The following is a 17,602-nucleotide window of genomic DNA, read 5'->3' on the forward strand; positions in this document are numbered from 1 at the left end:
AAGAGTGTTTGTGTCACTTTGTTAGCTTGAGCTTGTTCATGTTCAAATCCATCCTTGATGCTTTCAACTTCATTTCCAAGGGTTGTGTATAGTGCCATGTCTTCCGACGACATTCAACACTATTATCCTCTAGCAGCATTTAATCTTCATTTGTAATTTTGAGTTAGGTGGAGTGTTTGTTTTAATTCAAGCGTGGAACTTCTAGATATTCCAGCTTGAGGGGAGTGTTGAATAATAGGAAGCCTTAGTCCTATTCCTATTAGGAGTAATCTTGATTTCCTATTCAAGGTAGGAGTGGTTTAACCCAATGTTTCTATAAATATAGAATCTCTATACACTCTATACCGTTCAAGAAACATAGAGAGACAATCTATTATTATTAACATAATCATATATTCTCTCTATTCCAAGTATTCTCACATATTTTGTTTCCGCTTAGACACCACCCACTAGGCTTTTCAATCCCTCACAATCAACACACTCGTTAGAAAGTGCAATAATATAGTATTACCAATTATGCATTCTTTTTTGGTACACTTACGGTGGAAAGGATTTAATGCTGAGATACCCCAAGTTCAACATATGTCTAGGGGTGCACTGGTTGCAAGAAGGAGAATATGATACTAAGTTCCTAATTTTTTTATTTTCTTGGAATACATTAAGGGTGTGTTTGGAAACCCGGAAAATGATTTCTAGTGTTTGGTAAGTAGGAAAACACTAAAGTCAAAGGAAAATGAAATTGGGTCAATGGAAAATAGAGTCATTTTTATGGAAAATGACTTCTCCTTTTTTTTAGGGGAAGTCATTTTCCGCTTCAGGCTTCTTCATCGCATCACTTCTCGACATCGGAAACTATTTTCCGAATTGGAATCATCTAGTTCTGGATTTCCAAGTCGGAAACCAATTTGGATTGGTTTCTGACATGGAAATCCAAATTCTGGGTTTCCAAGTCGGAAACCAGTTTGGTTCCCGACTTGGAAAACCAGATACCGGAAACCAGATTGGTTTCCTTGACTAATCTGGTTTCCGGCGATTGGTTTCCTTGCCGGAAATCAAACCAGTCTCTGGTCTAGTTTCCGGCAAGGAAACCAGTTCAATGTTATTAAAAAAATTAATTTTTTTTTTTTTTTGGGTTTATACATGAAGTCACATCTATTGTATGTTTTCTTGCTCATTCTCTGGAAAATGAACCAAATACATAAAGACAGTTTTCCATTGTGCAGCCAAACACCACTAATATGGTACTAATTAGAGGACAGAATTTAGCAGTAAGATATCCTAAACCACTAATATGGTACTAATTAGAGATAGAACAGAAAGAGGCAGATGGAAATTTATGTTTTAATAGAACTCAATAAAGAGATGCAAACCAATTAGTTATGGGTTAAGGCAATGTAGAAATATAATGATTAGCAAACTGAATAGATAGAATCACAAAGATTACTCTAACCAGAAATCTAGAGAATCTGCAAGCACCATTACAGTAGTACCTTTTCTTTAAGTTTTCTCTGGGCAGACCTAGTCCCTTCATATCTCTTTTGCACGGTGAGATCTGTCTGATTCTTCTTTGGTTGGCCCCTTTTGCAAGGACTTTTTGTGCTGCTGGGGGCTAACACATCAGGCTTAGTCACAGACTCCTTTCCAGTTACAGCTGGCAAAGTTAACACAATTGAAGTTGCATTAATGTCCAATGAGCTCCAAGATTTCTTCTCTTGTTCCTTCTTGATAGTAGGTTCTTCATCAGAGCGTTTGCTTTCGTTCATCCCAAAAGATGCCTTCAATGACCCATCAAGTTCCAGGTTATTGTTATTGTTATTCATTGTTTGAGTGGCATCCAGTAGTGGTACCTGAGGAAGTTGAAGAGCAGATGTTCCTTCTACAGGTGGTACAGAACCAGCATTTTCCACCTGATCATTCACGAAAAAATGAAAAATTAGATTGTTATCCATTAGAAGGAAACCCCCTCCTCCCACAAACACGGAAGAATATCATATTCATCATATCTCAATGTAGAATGGCAAGTGACAGCATAAAACAAGCAGATCAGATGCCCATGACTTAAATCTAGACAGTATTAAAGACTTCTTCTTTAAGGATAAATGGTTCTATGATTTTAAAATTAAGGGAAAATTGCATTTTTGGTCCTCCAGTTATACTTGTGGTACAGACTTAGTCCCTGAGTTAGATGCGTGACCATCTTTAACCCCTAAGTGATGCATGGAGTGGCAATTTGAGTCCTTGAAGGACCAAATCAGCCACTTTAGTAAGTGACAAATTGGTGGTAGAAAGTCCCTTAGGGACTAAAATCGCCACTTCGTGCATAACTTAGGGGTTAAAGATGGTCACGCATGTAACTCAGGGACTAAGTTTGTACCGTTGTTATAACTGAAGGACCAAAATTGCAATTTTCCCTAAAATTAATGCATCTCTTCACTACCAAACCTTCACTACCAACTCAACCAATCCTAGCCCAGTTAAGTTCAGTTATATGGATTCTGTTTCTCCATTTCATTGTCATTAATGCTACATGCCTACATCAGCTTCTTGCAATAGTACGTCTTTCTTAATGTCTACACCCTTCACCAAGCCTCTAGCCTTCTACAGATTCCAACTGCTCATTCTATCCAAGAGCATACGCTGAACACACCCAAACTATCTTAATCTATAAACATCTTCTGATCTTCAAAGGAAATACAACAGTAGAAAGTCAACAAGTTTAATGAAAAATACGCAAACACATAGATACCATGTTTTCTCCCTCAGGAACTTCATGCAATATTGATCCAAGTACTTTAGAATAATCATCCAAATTCATGTTCATATTTGTCATTAATTCTAAAAGACAAGGCTTCAATTTGGCAGCACACTTTTCCAAGACTTCGCTTCCCAATATCGATGAACAAGGTGCAGTAGCCTAGATAAAAACATACCTAGTTAATCAAATAATTGAAAACAATGTTTGGAGATAGCATCAATATTTGCATAGTGATTATTACCAGAGTTTCCTTTCTGAGGCTATCAAGAATGGAAACTTGAAAATCTAGTGAGACTTCATCTCTTTCTTCTATGAGCTGAGACATGATGTCTACCATGTATCTTAACACAGCATTGGTATGGTTGAAGCTTGATAGAAAGTGAAGGGTCAATTCCATAGACTCATTAAAGAGTACAAATGTACAATATAGGAGAATATTATACTATAGTGTGTAACGCTATATGATATGAACAACTAGAAAATACCTGATGATTTTGAGAAACAGTTGGAAAACGTTAACAGCTAACACATAGTCAAAATCCAATAGCATCACACACAACCTGTACTTCGCAACCGCTTCAAGAACTCTCAGAGCCTTACTATAGTAGTTACTATCAATGAAATATAACTTTTCAAGGGATGCTATAATCTGATGGAAAACGACCTGAGAACCAAAAGATGATATTTTTTAAACATAGATGCACATATATGATATATGTTAGACTGCTCAAGTAGAAAGAAATAATAAATAAATAAATAAATACTAAAATTGTTTGCAACCCGGCCTAAGTTTTGAACATATAAAAAGTATTAAATACCTCCATTTCTGTATTATCATAGGGTAGAACGGGTGCAGATATTCTCATAATTTCACAGATCCAAGATGCAACAGAAACCTCAATGATTTTATCAGAATGTCTCAGAAGTTTCGTTTCAATCAGCGCTTTTTTAATTGGCTCAAGTACATTTCTCATCGACACTGAAGGGTCTTGCCCTATGCTCTTCAGTTCTGATTCAGCTTTCTAAAAGAAAATGCAATGCAACAGAAGAGTTAAAACAACAGTAGTAAACATATAATGTCCAGATGAGGACTGTAGTTTTGAGTGTGTGTGTGTAATTCAACATGTCAGTTCCTAAAAACATATATGAATAAACTAGAGATGAAAGCATAAACATTTCTAAATAAAACGTAGACAGAACAACAACAACATAAGAATTGATCCTTTCAGCCAGGAAAAGAGACCCTAAAATTTTATAATCATTTGCCTGGTGAACAAATCCCATCAATGAAAACCAATCCAAGCATAATTGAACCTTTATATGCAAAAGAAAAGGGAAAGAATTTTACTTCAAGGAGGCTGAGAAGCTCGCCAGTGGATGGAGGAGGTGTAGAGAGCTCAATTCCAGACTCAATGAGCATCTCCTCAAGCTCCTTTTGTGATGGAAGAGGTGCAGCAGCAGCAGGAGAAGCCATCATTCTCAGCAAACAGAGTTCTCCCCTCAATCAAGACTGAAAACCCTAGAACTAAAGAACCCAAATTGTACTTCACTCGAAAAGAGGACCCACAGACACCCAATCCAGCAAATGTAAATCCGGATAAAGAAATTCTGAATTGGAGTTGACAAAGCGGATAAAGAAATGCTGAATTGGAGTTGACAAAGCCGATAAAGAAATGCTGAATTGGAGTTGATAAAGAACGTAACGAACGGTTTGTGTATGGATTCCTGCTCATTTTTGCGTGGTTGTACAATGTTGAGTTTGGAATCCGTGTAATCCTGTCTGGATTCTTCTGCTTTTTGCGTGATTAATTCCATTCCATACCAAACAAAATCCATATGCGCTTCTAAGTCGCGCTCTGAAGAATCAACTGCCAATTGTCGCCAAATCTCTTCAGAGGGTTTTTGAATTTTTGTCTTTGGAGGCGAAGGGCCTTGGAGATGGCCTGGAATGTCTCTATAAAATATAGGAAAAATTACACTTTTCCACCTTGTTATAGTATTTTTCCTCTTGAATTATTCATACAATCATATTTGTTCTCTCAATTTTTTTAAAATTGACATTTTTTGTTCAATTTTAAATATGTTTTTGGATTATTAAAAATAATAGTCCAAATGGAAGTCCAACCCGGGTACCATTAGACCACATATACTTGATGAGAACTTTGTTCTTAAGGAATCCCAAAATCTCCTTTTTGTTTCATCCTACTACAAGTGACGATAAGCTGAGATAATTTATAGAATTCACTATCTCTCCAATCTCCATAATGTTGCTTATCATATATCTCAGATTGTCATTAACAATAAAGCTGAGAAAAAATTAAGAGTTGTGTTATTCACATTCAAACTTTTCTCCTTCCAATAAAGTGTTTCACGTCTCATAACGAAATGGTCTCACACACTTATTTTTTTCTCTATCATCAATTATAAGTCATATTATGAAAGAATTTATGAGAGGTAAAAAGCATTTTCTCCATATTAAATTATTTGTGAAATAATATAATAACTATCTTCTCCCAAATATAATAACTATCTTATAAGAGCCGATGAAAGTTATATTACTCAATTATGTCTATTTTTTTTTATGCTTTTCAAGTTGTACATTATTTTTAAATAAAATATAAATTTTGTCATAATTAAAAGTTGTAATTATACTTTAAGTAAAAGTACCTTGTTAACCAAGGACCTTGTAATTCAATAGTACCATGTTTCTCCCTTCAATAGTACCATGTTTCTCCCTATGTGAAATGTGATATGTTCAAGTCTTAGTGGAGGCATTTGCATGTTACATGTAATATTTGTTCATAATCCAACAAGTCAATACCACTTGACCACAAGGTCTTTGACTTTTGAGTATTATTTGTATGTTTTTTAAATTAGGTAATTAAGAAGGAAATCATAATTACTATTCGAGAATATATATTGAGTAAATTTATTTTTTATGTAATAAGTGACAAATCACACGTGAGAGATAAATCATACTAAGAAAAGTATGTATAATAGGCTCAACAGCTCAAGCCAAAGAGTAGCAGAATCATGCTAATTCCACTCAGACACAACTTTCGGAGCATTATATTTTTTCTAAATTAATTTCATTAAATATTACAAAGAAATAATGGAAATAGTATTTTTTTAATCTGTAAATTGTTGCATAATGGACAACTTAGTCCCTTATTTATAATGGTAACCCTCTTTAGTCCCTTATTGTTTTTTTTATAGCATTTTTAGTCTCTCATGTCAAATATTTGTTCAAACCTAACGATAGTTTGTAATAATAATCGACACATTAAAAGGACAATGATGTAAATTTTTTAGATTATTTTTTTCTTCCATCACTATCCCAATAGTCATATATTGTATTCCTTTATCTACCATTATTGAGGTAATTTTTATTCTGAAAATTCGAACATTCATCTTTTAGGAAAGTTACAAGTATATGTTCAAAGTTTAATTGATTAAAAGATGTCCCAAGTTTCAAATTGTATGTCTTTTGAAATGTATTAAGAATTTCGGTATAGATGTAAGGATGTGCAGCTATCAATTAGGATGTCTTAAAATTATGTCACTTTAGGTAAATGTTTCCGAGCATTTCCACAAAAAGAAAGTGTTTATTTTATCTAATGTGAGTACCTCTGTTACCCTATCTTTTGCATTATTCAAATTTTGAGAAGTGATTAATACAAATTTCTCCAAATTTTGTATTTGTTAATGAAAGAGTATTGTGAGATGTTTAGGTGGATTGATATAAATGTTTGTGTGTTGTGAAGATAATCCGAGCGTTATTGAAGATTCTTGATATTAAAAAAAAAAAAAAAAAAAAAAAGAATAAGAATGACATGTTAAAACTTTTTTTTTTTGAAGGTTTATAATGTTGTATATTAATGAATGAACTGAATGATAGAGTCAGGAGGGACAGAGTCCCAGTACATAGATTGCTCCTGATCGAAAGCTAACGAAGCTAAAGTATGGGCATGTAAATTTAAATTTCTAGAAACATAACTTAAAGAACACACTAGTACAAAATTGAACATAGAAGATTGACCATAGGCCACCATTGTTGAAAGAATGGTTGCCTAATCTTAGCCCAAAAATTCACGGTGGCAATTTTGTAAATAAGTGATCAATAATCCGCCACCATTGTTAGCTGTAATGATTGCCCATTGTATTTTGTATTTATTTAAAAAACAATTGATTTATAATAGGCAACCATTTCTAATAGAATGGTTGCCTTAAAATAGGACTTGTTTTGTAATAGGCAACTATTCCTAATAAAAATGATTGTCTTTTACAATGGTTGTCTATCTGCAATTTTGTACTAGTGACATTTTGCAAATAGCGATATAGCTGTCCTACATTGGTCGATAATGATCCCAAGGTAGGAGTAGTTAGCCGCACGGCCTGAGTGAAGATAATTCCGAAATTCCAAGCAATCTGTTAAGATGTCCACCTCCGTAATATCCCGATTTTAAAGCCAAGATAGTGCCTCCTTGCAAGCGAGCGCTTCGGCCATAGTAGCCGAGAGAACCCCGGAGAGCTTTCCACTTGTTGCTGCAATAAAACCGCCATGGTGTGAGATGAGTACTGCTCCATAAGTCGCCTCCCCAGTATGTGGTCTGTACCCCGCATCGACGTAACAACGTGGGACGCTGCTGGGACCGGCTACGGTTGCCGCGGTGGGCAGTGGTACGGGCGCCGTGGGGCATGACCGGCGATAGGCCTGCATGGCTGCCACCGCCCGGCGCCATGTGTGACTCGGTCCTGGGAGGGCATGTTCCCATACCGCAATATTTCGGGCACTCCAAATATTGTATAGAATAGCTGCAGCTAGACCACACTGTTCCTCTGTCAAGACATTAAAAACCCCCATAAGCCATGTTGACAATGAATCAGAAAATATATTGGTAACAGGCAATCCCGACAATTCCCATACTAATCTAGAATAATCACACAATATTAACGCATGCATGGCGTTTTCTTGCGTCCCACGACACATTGGGCAATTCGGCTCAATCTCAACCCCTCCTCCATATTAGATTATCAGTAGTAGGGAGGATATCACAAACTGCTCTCCACAAAAAGGTTTTCCATTTGGGTGGTATCTTTAGTTTCCACAAAGTAACCCATTTATCAAAATCACCTGTGTTATGCTCATAATCCCCTTTAATCTGTCTATAGGCATTTTTAACCGAATATATTCCATTCATCTCTCCCTTTCAATACCATGTATCCTCATAGTCAGGGCTAACAGGAATCATAGAAATCCGTGCCACATCCTCAGGAATAAATAAATCAGCCAGAATATGAGGGTCCCAGGTATTAGTTTGCTGGTCAACCAATCCTGCCACATGGGCGTGTCGCAACTCCTGAGGCATTACTGTCTGGACCAACGGACTGGGATTATCTGGTAACCAGGGATGACCCCATATTAATGTTTTTTCACCATTCCATATTCGCCTTCTCACCCCTGAACAAACCATTCCATGCGCAGCCATTATACTCCTCCAGCAAAAACTTGGGCAATTCCCTATAGTAGCATCAACGAAGGAAGTATTCAGATAATACCTGGCCTTGTATATTTTTGTTGCTAAAGTATTGGGATTTATGAGAGAACGCCATACCTGTTTTCCCAACATAGCCAAATTAAAAGCTCGTAAATCTTTAAATCCCAATCCCCATACTTCTTGGGGATACATAACTTATCCCAAGCTTTTCCAATGTATTTTCCTATCCGGCCCTGACCCCCACCAATATCTATTCATGGTTCTCTCAATAGATGTGCACACTGTCTCAGGTAACAAAAAAACACTCATAGAAAAGGTTGGCATAGATTGAGCCACACTTTTTAAGAGTACTTCCTTACCAGCCCGAGTAAGCAACTTTTTACTCCACGAACCAATTCTTTGTCTGATCTTGTCCTCTACATAGGAAAAAACAGCTCTCTTATTTCTGCCTACGAATGATGGGAGACCCAAATATTTTCCAAAATTCTCCGCCTGGTTGACCCCTAAACACGCCGCCACCTCCCTCCTTATTCCTTCTTGAGTATTCCTGCTAAAACATATATTAGATTTGTCATAATTGAATTTCTGACCAGACAACTTTTCATACTGGCGCAAGCATTGTTTGATTACACCTGCCTCCTCCATATTAGCTTTGAAAAACAGCAGGCTATCATCTGCGAAAAATAGATGGGAAACGGGGGTGCACCTCTCGCCACCCTACAACCATGTATTGCTCCATTCATTTGTGCTCTCTGTAATAGCATGGAAAAACCCTCTGCACATATGATAAACAAATAGGGAGATAGAGGATCCCCTTGTCTGAGCTCGCGGGTTGGTGTTATCTGTCCACCAGCGACTCCATTGACCATAATCGTATACCTCACAGTTGTGACACAATGCATAATTAGATTCACCCACTGTTGATTAAATCCAATAGCACACAGCATTCTTTGTAAGAACGACCATTCTATCCTGTCGTACGCCTTCGACATGTCAAGCTTTAGGGCACTCCATCCTGTTAGACCAGACTGTTTCCTATTCAAATAATGACCCACCTCCGCTGCAACTAGGATATTATCCGTGATCAGGCGCCCTGGAATAAACGCACTCTGGGACTCCGATATTAGATCCCCCATAAATGGTTTCATTCTATTCGTTATCATCTTGGCCATTACCCTGTATATAACATTACTGAGAGCAATCAGCCTCATATCAGCCACCCTTTCCGGTACATTCTTCTTGGGGATTAAAACAATATTAGTATCATTAACACCTTCAGGGAGATTGCCTGTATTCAAGCAGGTAATTATAAACTCAGACACATCCCCCCTACTACATCCCAAAAGTGCTGATAGAAACCTGGATTCATCCCATCCGGGCCAGGAGCCTTGTCCGGATACATGGAATCTATTGCCTCTTTCACATCTTCTGGTCCAAATGGACGCAATAAATATTCATTCTGAGCATCAGTTACTCGCGGCACAAAATTATCAAACAAAGCATCATCATAGACAGTACTTTCAGTTGTATAAATTTGTCGAAAATAGTCAAGTATAACCGAGCACATATCATTCCCCTCCACCCATATGCCATCATTATTCAAAATTCTATTCACAGTATTTTTTTTTACGAGCAGAAGCATACCTGTGATAGAATCTCGTATTCGCATCCGCACCACGAAGCCAATGTTGCTTCGCTCTCTGTCTCCAGAACACATCCTCCTGCGCCTCCAGCTGGGCTAAGAGCACATCAATCTGGTGAAACTCGGCTAGTGCAGCCGGGTCCCTCATATTCCTGATAATTCCCTGTCTCTTCTTCAACCGCCCTATACGCTCCCCAAACTTATGAAAGCTCTCACCACCCCACTTCATAAGCCTCTCCCCACACCGCTGCTGACAATTCAGCAACCCCTCAACCCTCCCCCTCCCCATGCCTCTGCCACCACCTCCCTACACCCCTCATCCTGAAGCCATGCCATCTCAAACCTAAAGCCCCTCGCAACCCTTCCCCCACGTACGCATGGCGCGTCTATACTAAGGAAGAGAGCCGAGTGATCCGAGGGCCGGGCTATAATATTTTCCACTTCCGCATTGTCGTTTAGCCCACACCAATCAGTTGTTGCAAAAACCTTATCGAGTCTTTCCTCAATCCAATTCTCCGTCCCTTTACTTTTTTCCCAAGTAAACTGATGGCCCCTCATAGGTAACTGCATTAAACCACAACCATCTAGGGTCTCTCCAAAGCCTCGTAAGAGATGATTCGGGTATGGATTCCCCCCTCTCTTCTCGTGCTGGAACAGGAGATTATTAAGATCCCCTATAACCACCCAGGGCAACAAGGATCTAGCCTTTAAACTCTGTAACAAATCCCAGGACTCTCATATCCTACCACGATCAGAATGTCCATAAAAGCAAGTCATTCGCCATTGTTTCCCGTTCTGAGCCCTTACCTCCACATCTACATGATTCGTAGAATAACTCAACAATGATGCCGAATTATTCTTCCTCCAAAACAGAGCCATACCACCACTCAACCCGTCATTATCCACATAAAACAACCCCTCATATCCAAGTGTGACACGGAGCCTTTCTGCATGTATCCGTACCACCATAGTCTCCATTAGAAATACAAACTCAGGCTTCTTACGGGACACAATGTCCACCACCTGTCGAACTGTTCGTGGATTGCCCAAGCCACGACAGTTCCAACTCAGCGTACTCATGAGGACGGGCGGGGCTGAACAGCAGCTCCCGCCATACACAAGTTTTTTGAAACATCGTTCATTGCCACATCCCCATCCTCCGATTCAACACACTCTTGTTGCCCCTGCCTGCGGCGCTTCCCGGTTGCCACCACAACACCACCCCCCGGCGTGACACTACCCGAACCCCTACCACCCCTACGGCATTCCGCCATCTTCCCTCCAACACCCTCGTCACCTTCCGGCTCAGACACCGGCATCGGCAACGGTCTCCCCCCAACCGGTATAAGCCAACTCTCGCCCACCCCTCTTGCAGCACCCCGACTACCCCCCGCCCTCAACTCAGCTCCATACGGGAAATTGTCCGCCGGCACTCGACTTTCCCGGGCCTTCAAGCAAAAAGTATGGACATGCCCCATGAGTCCACAAAAGAAACAAAATTTGTGGAGTCATTCATATTTAAAAGAAACCCAACATGTAGTTTTGTCTCTTTTAAGTAGCTTCATACCCCTCCTCAATGGCTTGTCTACCGCAATCGAGACCTGAATATGATAAAAAGTTAACCATGGAGCCCCAACAAATCGATCATCATGCTTAACAAACTTGCCAATGACTTTTGACATGTTAAAACTTGAAATTGAAAAAAGAAAAAAAAAAAAAGAAAATTGTGTTGAGGAAATTTGTAGTAAGTCTAATTGGTAAATTTACAAAAAAAAAAAAAAAAAGCTCAATCATGTGTACAAGGGCCTCCAAATGGACAATTCAATAATTAAATAGCACTACAAATATAATTATGTAACTGAGTTGTCTATTATATTACAATTAAGAGTAGGGGTGTAAACGAGTCGAGCCGAGCCCGAGCCTGGGTAGGCTCATGCTCGTGCTCATTAATGATACCACTGCTCGAGCTCGTGAACTGATGCTCGAGCTCGAGCTCGGCAATTGTCGAGCTGCTCGAGCTCGAGCTCGAATTCGAGCCTGAACTCGAGCTCGACTTCAGGCTCGAATTTGAGCTCAATTTTGATCTCGAATTTGACCTGTTTAATTTAAAATTTAAACTAATTTGTTTTATGACTTTTATCCATATATAATTATTAAAGTATTTTAATTTCCCTCCCCTAATTGAGACTAAAATAATCATTTTCGCTATAAAATAATATTAATAATCTATTGAATTGAGAGCCTTAATCCGTTTAGACTAGTTTGAAAAAGTGGATTAGACCAAATTAATTCAAATTGTGTGCAAACACACTAAATCGCGTTTGCACACATTTAATGCGCATTCGTACACTGATAAACATTATTTTTATTGTAGTTTTTAATAATCTTTTTATAATTAATTTGCAAAAGTTAATTAATTTTATATCTAATTTTATTTATTATTGCTATAAGTAGTTTTCATAAATATTGTTAATTTTTAGAGTTGTTTTTGTTATTAAGTTGATTTTGTTAATAAATTTGTTAGTCCAATAATTTCCTAACCCAATTTAATAAGTTTATTATTATTATTATTATTATTATTATTATTATTATTATTTAATAGATTTTGTTAGCTAGTCAAATTCCTACGAGATAAAAGGCGCAGAATCATATTTCGCATATCAATTTCTCCGGCGATCCGAATGAGTAGCGGAAGTGCGGAACAGAGGTTGAGTCTGAGGCAATATAAATAGAGGGCAATGGAAGGAGGCTTGATATCAATTCACCCCGGAGCAATTCCGGAGGCGTTCGCAGGTTCCGGTGGCGGCTATGGAGAATCCCGATGTCGGCAGAATTTTAGGCGCAGCCAATTAATTCCGGCATAGCAGGTTTCTCAACAGCGGCAAAATTGCAATAGTCTACAATTCAGAGTGCTACCTCTCATCTTATTATTCTTTATTCTATGCTTGTTGCAGTCGTGAATTTCATTTGGCTTTATTACTTTTGTGAGGCATTCCAGAATGTTAAAGATTAAGACTTTATAATTCCTTGCTGCAAGTCTCATTTTCTCTTTGTGATTAGCTTTCTTCCCTCCTTTATTCCCCTACATATTTCCTTTAATTTCATCAACTAATCCGTATGTTTTATCCTTTATCCCATAATTTTGTATTGCAATCCGTTGTTACTTTCTTGAGTTGTGATTCAATCATTTTGTATTTAATTTGATCGTTATTTGAACACTTTAAAATTGTTAAGTTAATTTAATTTCAAGCTGTTAAATTGCTTTGTATCAATTTCCCGTGGGATCGATCCTTGCTAAAGCACACTATCTCTACAATGACTCGGTGCACTTGCGAGGACTATTTAAAATTGTTCATCACACACACTTAATCTAATCTAGACCATTAAAAAATATTAGATGGATTTGTTCATCACACACACTTAATCTAATCTAGACCATTAAAAAATATTAGATGGATGCACATGATATGTTCTCACCTAAACACATGTTCTCATATATATATATATATATATATATATATATATATATATATATATATATATATATATATATATATATATATAGTGTTTGTTTCAATGTTGGCCATATTAGCTCCTGGTAAGCGTTATATATGCACATAAGCTTTTATGTAATATGACACATTGTTGTCCAACTATAGTTTTCTTCACATTTTATACTGATCATTCAAAACATTTATTACTTGTAATTAAATTTTCTGATGTAATCTAGAGTGGTTGCTACACAATTTTTTCTAGTTGTTAATGAGGCAAGTATGCTAAACATATAGGTTTCATATACTTGTTTATATAGCATATAATTTTGGTGATCTTTTGATATTTTTACCAAGTGTACATTTTTACTCTTTAATGAGTCAATAGAATTAACACTTTACTTTTGATCAAGCCCCAAACATACAAATGTTGTATTAAGATACATGGAAGACATCATGTCTCAGCTCATAAAAGAAAGAGATGAAGTCTTCACTAGATTTTCAGGTGAGGCTATCAAGAATGGACACTTAAAAATCTAGTAAGACCTCATCTCTTTCTTCAATGAGCTGAGACATGATGTCTACCATGTATCTTAATACCGCATTAGTATGTTTGAGGCTTAATCAAAAGTGAAGGGCCAATTCTATACTGATGAGCACAAATGTACAATGTAGCAGAATATTCTATTAGTCTGTAAGTATCCAAGGAATGAAACTGACTTGGTGAAAATATCAAAATTATATGCTACGGAGTATATAATACGAACAACTGTGTAGCTACCGCTCTATATTACATTAAAAAAGTTAACTACAAGTAATAAAAAGTGTTTTAAAAGATCAGTATAAAATCTGAAGAAAATCATAGTTGGACAACAATGTGTCATATTACGTAAAAGCTTATGTGCATATATAACCCTTACCAAGAGCTAATATGGCCAACGTTGAAACAACAATAAGAACAAACAATTATTATGCAATATATATTACAATTAAAGGTTTCCCGTGGAGAGATACCTGATGATTTTGAGGAATAGTTGGAAAACGTTAACAGCTAACCCAGTAAAAATCCAATAGCATCACGCCATCACACACAACCTGCACTTCGCAACGGCTTAAATAACTCTCGGAGCTTTACTATAGCAGTTACTATCAATGTAATATAACTTTTCAAGCAATGCTATAATATGATGGAAAATGACCTGAGCACCAAAAGACAATACTTTTTCAACATAGATGCACATATATGATATATGTTAGAATGCTCAGGTAGATAGAATAAATAAATAAATAAATAAATACTGAAATTGTTTGCAACCTGGCCTAAGTTTTGAACAAATAAAGTATTAAATACTTCTATTTTTGTATTATTATAGGGTAGAACGGGTGCAGATAAATTCATAATTTCAAATATACAAGATGTTATGTTCTCCCGTCACGGACAAGACAACATAAGGATAAATGGACAAAGAATAATAGTTGGAAAAGGAAAAGAAGAAAACATTGGGTTTGCTTGAAACCCAAAACTCCCTTAGATACTGGGTTTATAATTGCCAACATAATGGAGCATGAGAGTAGTCAACATGGGTCAAAGTCAGCCTAAATATCAGTATTCTTGAAAAGCAAATTGTTAGGGAATGGCCCTTGCCTTTCATCTTGGAAAATCCTGTTTAAGAAGATAGAAAGTAGGATATTCAGAGGGCAATAGAGGGAATTTTATGCAACACATAAACTACTGAAATATCTGCACGTTGGGGTTATGCACCTTATGCTTTTTCGTGTTAGGGTCAAAAGAAGAAATCACTCGCTCATTAAACCTGTAAAGAAAAGAACAGTGAACAGAAAATATGACAAGAATTGCTTGCATAATTTACAAGACAACTTAATATCACTTCTTAGACTTAAAAAAGCAAAACTTTAAAAATACATATTAAAAGAATAAATCAAAAGTGCATAAGCTACATGTTTAATCTGGGGACTTTCACTGGGAAGGAAAGTCCAAAGATGATGTGAGTTGACTTCAGTTGGCATTTCAAATTTGCATAATCCTCTGGCCTTTTGGAGCGAACAATACTAATGGGCAGCTGCAATGATACAAACCACTCACTCTACACAAATTTAATTAAGTACTAAATAATTCAATTAAATGTTGCCACATCAAGAGGAAAAATTAGGAGGATAACTTTTAGAAAGAATACCTAGAATTACTCAATTATCAATTACCATAACATCAAGGATACAATAGTTGATTCAATTATCTGACATGCTTACTATTCATTATCCCATCCTGCAATTCTGTCTCACTTTCAAAACTGAAGTTGCCAAATAGTATTGTTGTATTGCATTCAGTCCTTTCCTTTTATTTTGTGCTCATCTCCCTTCCTCTTCCTCTTTACTCCATCAGAAAGCAAAGTCAGTCAGTTACAAGCCCCTGTAAATTGCATCCATGTTATGTTTACAAAGAGGCAGTTGACCTAACCAATAAAATCATAGCTTGCTAACTAGACAATATACAATGTGGGAATTTAACTCACTTCTTTGACTGGAACCTCTTCAAGAAATCATAGCTTGCTAACTAGATAATGTACAACATGGGAATTTAACTCACTTCTTTGACTGGAACCTCTTCAAGCAATTCCCAGCGCTCACATCTGAGATTCAAGATTTCTACATCATCATCAGTGTATATGACCTACAATAGTACAGTAACAGAAAGCAACTTAGCACATTAAAATTAAAGGAAGATACGAGATAAAGCCAATACATCATGATACAGATGTTTAAAATCTTTCCATGAATGTGACGAAAAATCAATGCATGCTCTGATTGCTCTCTTGAAATAGAGGAAACAAAGACATGATTCCACCACATTCTTAATGTGCTTTAAGGCTTTAAACTATAATTATAGACCTTTGGGGCTTTTCCCTAGCTCTTGTTAATCTAGGTACAAGAAGGCTATGCCCTCTACTTAAAACCTGCTCTCCTGGGCTTGGCTTTGTGTAGTTCAACATTTGGCCTCTTAAGTAAAAAGATTAGTGCGTTATTGACAAACAAATACAGGAGAAATATCTTGAAATGGATTGGGCAGAAATTAGAATAATGGGAGTTGGTTTATAATTGCCAACATAATGGAGCATGAGTAGTCAAGATGCGTCAAACTCAGCCTAAATATCACTATCCTAGAAAAGCAAATTGTTAGGGAAGAGCATTTGCCTTTCATCTTGGAAAATCCTATTTTTGAAGATAGAAAATAGTATATCCCAAGGGCAATTATACGCAACACATAAAATACAGAAATATCTGCCCGTTGGGCTAATGTACCTTGTGCTTTTCCGTCTAAGGGTTAAAAGAAGAAATCACCCCCTCATAAAACCTGTAAAGAGAAAAGAACAGAAAATATGACAAGAATTGCTTGCATAATTTACAAGACAACTTAATAGCGCTTCTTAGACTTCTTTTTTTTTTTTTTTGTTCATAGCTACTTTTTCAACCTAATGAAGCACAAAGAGCCAATATCGCCTCCACTGAGGCTTGAACCCACAACCTCCCATATAAGGGAGCAACTTGGTGCCATTGGACCACAAGGTCCTTGGCAGCGCTTCTTAGACTTAAAAAAGCAAAACTTTAAAAATACATATTAAAAGAATAAATCAAAAGTGCATAAGCTACATGTTTACAAATTAAATGCAACAATTTGTATATATTTACCATAGGATTCAAATAATGTAAATGCGATATCTCAAAAGGATTCATCTTTCAGACCTATAACCTTAGGTGTCAAATTTATAAAATTGAATTTGAAGTTCAAAAGCACAAGTTGTTAACAACTGAGGGAAATTGTCAAATGTTGTAATCAATGGAACAAGTGATGCTTTCCATCTCAATAGGTAATAATGGAACAAGTGAAGCGTTCTATTTCAATGGGTACTAAGACAGTCATTCAATTTGCCCTTCTTAAGTACTTACCTTCTATCCCGGGGCCACCAGACTTTGACTTTAGCCCCTACCAACTCTTTTCCGTAATCTTTAATAGTATGAAGCTTTTTAGAATCCTGAATATGAATAAAAACCATAAGTGTACACATTTGGTTATTTTGCCCAAAAGAGAGTAATGACATATAAAACAAATAGGGTAAAATGTCATAGTTAGATGCAAAATATCAATGAAATGGCTATACTGGGAAGTTCATAAATTATACATATTTTATTTACTTTATAC

General features: G+C 36.8%; 2 protein-coding genes across 2 annotated transcripts in view; both read right to left on the bottom strand.

Annotated features, from left to right (window-relative positions):
- Window positions 1-1,572: 1,572 nt before the first annotated feature.
- On the bottom strand, window positions 1,573-4,662 carry LOC109165342 (sister chromatid cohesion protein PDS5-like). Its single transcript, XM_019314060.1, has 7 exons — window positions 4,104-4,662; window positions 3,574-3,777; window positions 3,241-3,419; window positions 2,997-3,123; window positions 2,747-2,914; window positions 1,790-1,907; window positions 1,573-1,707 (listed from the first exon to the last, which is right to left on the bottom strand). Exons 1-7 carry the CDS (start codon window positions 4,230-4,232, stop codon window positions 1,661-1,663), a joined length of 972 nt encoding a protein of 323 aa, XP_019169605.1. The 5' UTR covers window positions 4,233-4,662; the 3' UTR covers window positions 1,573-1,660.
- A 10,914-nt stretch (window positions 4,663-15,576) lies between these two features.
- LOC109164750 overlaps window positions 15,577-17,602 on the bottom strand; it is an 86,318-nt gene continuing 84,292 nt past the window's right edge. The window contains exons 8-9 of the mRNA XM_019313299.1: window positions 15,992-16,075; window positions 15,577-15,814 (exon numbers count right to left, since the gene is read on the bottom strand). Of these exons, the coding sequence (XP_019168844.1) occupies window positions 15,797-15,814; window positions 15,992-16,075 (102 nt within the window). The 3' untranslated portion in view covers window positions 15,577-15,796. The remainder of the gene's footprint in view (window positions 15,815-15,991; window positions 16,076-17,602) is intronic.

Source organism: Ipomoea nil, unplaced genomic scaffold (genome assembly GCF_001879475.1).
Source record: "Ipomoea nil cultivar Tokyo-kokei standard unplaced genomic scaffold, Asagao_1.1 scaffold3069, whole genome shotgun sequence".
NCBI lineage: Eukaryota > Viridiplantae > Streptophyta > Magnoliopsida > Solanales > Convolvulaceae > Ipomoea > Ipomoea nil.

Excerpts from the sequence above, each read along its gene's own strand:
- LOC109165342 (XM_019314060.1), bottom strand. The coding sequence starts at position 4,232 with ATGATGGCTTCTCCTGCTGCTGCTGCACCTCTTCCATCACAAAAGGAG. Across the intron at positions 3,420-3,573 it reads ATGATAATACAGAAATGGAG|GTCGTTTTCCATCAGATTAT; the intron begins GTATTTAATACT and ends TTTGGTTCTCAG. Across the intron at positions 1,908-2,746 it reads TTCCTGAGGGAGAAAACATG|GTGGAAAATGCTGGTTCTGT; the intron begins GTATCTATGTGT and ends GTGAATGATCAG.